The following is a 4316-nucleotide window of genomic DNA, read 5'->3' on the forward strand; positions in this document are numbered from 1 at the left end:
CGGAGGGGGGGGGGGGGGGGGGGGGGGGGTGGTAACCAGCTCACAATAAGGCAAACAGTGACAAATCGCACCCAGATCTAGGAGCCATCACTGCACAAGCTGTACCTCGTGTACTATATGACACACAGACTGGTACAGAGTGATGTATGTACATGAGATGACATCCTGCCCCATACAAGCTGTACCTCGTGTACTATATGACACACAGACTGGTACAGAGTGATATGTATGTACATGTGATGACATCCTGCACCATACAAGCTGTACCTCGTGTACTATATGACACACAGACTGGTACAGAGTGATATGTATGTACATGTGATGACATCCTGCACCATACAAGCTGTACCTCGTGTACTATATGACACACAGACTGGTACAGAGTGACATGTATGTACATGAGATGACATCCTGCCCCATACAAGCTGTACCTCGGGTACTATATGATACACAGACTGATACAGAGTGACATGTATGTACATGAGATGACATCCTGCCCCATACAAGCTGTACCTCGTGTACTATATGACACACAGACTGGTACAGAGTGATGTGTATGTACATGAGATCACATCCTGCCCCATACAAGCTGTACCTCGTGTACTATATGACACATAGACTGGTACAGAGCGATGTATGTACATGAGATCACATCCTGCCCCATACAAGCTGTACCTCGTGTACTATATGACACACAGACTGGTACAGAGTGATATGTATGTACATGAGATGACATCCTGCCCCCTACAAGCTGTACCTCGTGTACTATATGACACACAGACTGGTACAGAGCGATGTATGTACATGTGATCACATCCTGCCCCCTACAAGCTGTACCTCGTGTACTATATGATACACAGACTGGTACAGAGTGATGTGTATGTACATGAGATCACATCCTGCCCCATACAAGCTGTACCTCGTGTACTATATGACACATAGACTGGTACAGAGCGATGTATGTACATGAGATTACATCCACATAGACTGGTACAGAGTGATATGTATGTACATGAGATGACATCCTGCCCCATACAAGCTGTACCTCGTGTACTATATGACACACAGACTGGTACAGAGTGACATGTATGTACATGAGATGACATCCTGCCCCATACAAGCTGTACCTCGTGTACTATATGACACACAGAGTGATATGTATGTACATGAATGGAATGGAATGCCAACGGCGGCAGATCACATGCACAGCACCCAGCAAGAAACAAGTGAAAGCTGTAAGAGCCAGCCAGGCAATGAAGTCCTAATCCCAGCCAGCTCTCAATGACATGGTCCCCGGAGAGTTTGGGAACAGTCCGGCCATGCTTGACGTACCATCATGTTCCTCCCTAGATGAGCCTGCAGAACACCGCTCTTCCCGCATCCCTTGGAGCCAATGACGTTACACCGGAAGACGCTGCGCTGCGTCTGCCTCTTGTGCAGGTCGATCTTCTTGTCTCTGGTCACTGGAATGTCAGATAAGGGAACACTATGAGCATGTGAAGGATGATGATGATGACCCGACATAGCAGGGAGCGGACGCTCTGGTTACCTGTGATGGCTGTGGCTTGGGACTCCTGCTCCGTTAGTATGGAGTAGCCCAAATATCCCAAATACTCCAGACACCTCTGGACATCCAGGTAAGTCGTCAGTCTGCAGGATGGAGAGGACACACAATGTGAGGGGTCATGCTGATCCAGAGGTTCCAAGAATCACGGAACCAGAAGAAGAACACAGAACGGTAGTTCTGATCACACACACTGCAGAAGTATTTCAGAGCCAGGAAACCGGCATTTCCTACAGCAGATCGGCAATGGCCAGCTTCCTGCCTCTCTCAGGGATTACTTCCACTCTGCAGTACTGAGCTACGGCCTATGACATGTCATACTCACGTCCACTGGGAGAGGAAGCCCTGGTAGGTGATCCAGCCCTTGTCATTGGTGCAGACCGTGTTATTCACATCGGGGCCCCACGGCATGTAAGGAAAGACTTGAAATAGATCTTTCAGCTCCTCGGGGGATAAGGCGCAGTCTCTGTCCTATACAGACCAGAGAGACAGCCCTGGGTTATATACTTCCTGTACACAAGGCCTTGTTCCTAGTATTGGATGGATGGTAGGACCCCCCATCAGTCTACCCTCTTCCTGTCTGTGTCCCTTTGGGGGACCTTTCACTTCCTGTCCTGGTGACACAACAAGAAATCGTTGCAAAGTATGTGGAATCGCCTCTAAGACAGTTGTCACCAAAACAGGTGCCCCCATCGGAAGACTTCCCCTCACTTCATATTCTAGTGACAACTGAACTGTAACAAGACCAACACAGAGTGTATCACCCCAGTGGGGACACACACAGGAAGCAACCCTTCCCCCACTCCATCCAAAACTACATCAAGGTTTTCATACATATGTACCTGGCCATGTATAATAAGGTAAATTAATTTCTATATACAGCACCCCCTACCATATACGCACACAGCCCACCAGAGACACAGAGGACTATAGAGAGAAATAACCGGCATCGTACACTGTCCCTGTATCCTGTCCCCGGCCTCCCCATATACGCACACAGCCCACCAGAGACACAGAGGACTATAGAGAGAAATAACCGGCATCATACACGGTCCCTGTATCCTGTCCCCGGCCTCCCCATACACACACAGCCCACCAGAGACACAGAGGACTACAGAGAGAAATAACCGGCATCATACACTGTCACAGTATCCTGTCCCCGGCCTCCCCATACACACACAGCCCACCAGAGACACAGAGGACTATAGAGAGAAATAACCGGCATCATACACTGTCCCTGTATCCTGTCCCCGGCCTCCCCATACACACACAGCCCACTAGAGGGTCACAGAGGAGTGTCACCCCGACAAGGGGGCAGTGTAGACACCCGTCATCAGGAATCACTATGCTGGGATTTGGTCTGATGGGGGAGATTTGAGCACTGAACACATGTTCAAGAAAAGCCCCCACCACTTGACCTCTAACCCCAACCATAGGCTGACCTTCAGCCTAGCCACACCCACTTTATAAGAACTCTCATTGAGGAAAGTTTAAGAGGAATTACTGAGGGAATAAATATTCTGGCGTCAGCTCCAGGTCATCATCATATCCGAATCTCCTCAGAACAGTCCATGTGGTCTCATGTCTCCCCCTCTGGATGAAGAGTGTGTGCAGAAACAGGAACCCTGCAGAAAGGTCACAGGGGGTACAATAAGGGGTCACACAAGACGTAGCAGTAATGGGGGGCTCTAGAATCATCTGACCACATTGCAGAACAGTCTATTCATATGAGAACAACAGGGGGGACAAAACAGAATTCATTCAGGACAACCCAGGAGCCAAACAAATGCTTCCACTTAAGGCCCCATTCACACCTATGCGTATTGTAATATGCGCGACTGTCGCGCGACCGTCACGCGTTTTTTTACCGCGATTCGCGGTAAAAAAGTCGCGCGACCGTCGCGCGATTCCAAAGGCTACTTGGCAGTATACAAATGGAAAACGCCCTACAAAACGGACCAATACGCAGCAAAAACGCTCCGGGACCTTTTCATGCGTGGGCCGTTTTGTAGTGCGTTCGGGACGGGCGGAAATACGGACAGGTGGGAACGATACCATTGACTACAATGCTATTTATTTTTTTGACCGTTTTGTAGAGCGTTCATCGAGCGTAGGACGCGCTACAAAACGGTCAGGTGTGAATGGGGCCTTAGAGGAGGCCAGAAAAGGTCAGGATTTGGAGGAGGCGGCGGCCAGGAAAGGTCAGGATTTGGAGGAGGCGGCGGCCAGGAAAGGCCAGGATTTGGAGGAGGCGGCGGCCAGGAAAGGCCAGGATTTGGTGGAGGCGGCGGCCAGGAAAGGAGGCCAGGAAATGTCAGGATTTGGAGGAGGCGGCCAGGAAATGTCAGGATTTGGTGGAGGCGGCCAGGAAATGTCAGGATTTGGAGGAGGCGGCCAGGAAAGGTCAGGATTTGGAGGAGGAGGCGGCCAGGAAATGTCAGGATTTGGTGGAGGCGGCCAGGAAAGGTCAGGATTTGGAGGCGGCATTTTAAGTGCCCCACGGACTGGCTCCTGAGGAGAGGACAATGTACTGCACCGACTCCACCCCGTCTCACCTTTCAGGGTCAGCCCATTGTTGGACACTCCATCATGAACGTTCTTACGAACAACATTCTTCACATCTTCCAGGGCTTGCGGGGCGAGCGGAATATGAAAGCAGGTCCTCTGGAAGAGATCAGACAGTCAGTGAATTGTGGAGGGAGGTCAGAAAAGGGAAGTGATGGGGTGGGGGGGGGGGGTTTTTACACACGGG

At 50.5% G+C, this 4316-nt stretch overlaps 1 protein-coding gene across 1 annotated transcript in view; it reads right to left on the reverse strand.

Moving 5' to 3' along the window:
- The window catches only part of RHOT1 (ras homolog family member T1), a 29021-nt gene that overhangs the window by 17451 nt on the left and 7254 nt on the right, over window positions 1–4316 (reverse strand). The window contains 5 exon segments of the mRNA XM_018575152.1: window positions 1333–1463; window positions 1550–1650; window positions 1890–2087; window positions 3039–3189; window positions 4120–4228. Coding sequence (XP_018430654.1) covers window positions 1333–1463; window positions 1550–1650; window positions 1890–2087; window positions 3039–3189; window positions 4120–4228 — 690 coding nt within the window.

The sequence above is a fragment of the Nanorana parkeri genome, unplaced genomic scaffold (assembly GCF_000935625.1).
Source record: "Nanorana parkeri isolate BGI_ZX_2015 unplaced genomic scaffold, ASM93562v1 scaffold3586, whole genome shotgun sequence".
Classification (NCBI taxonomy): domain Eukaryota; kingdom Metazoa; phylum Chordata; class Amphibia; order Anura; family Dicroglossidae; genus Nanorana; species Nanorana parkeri.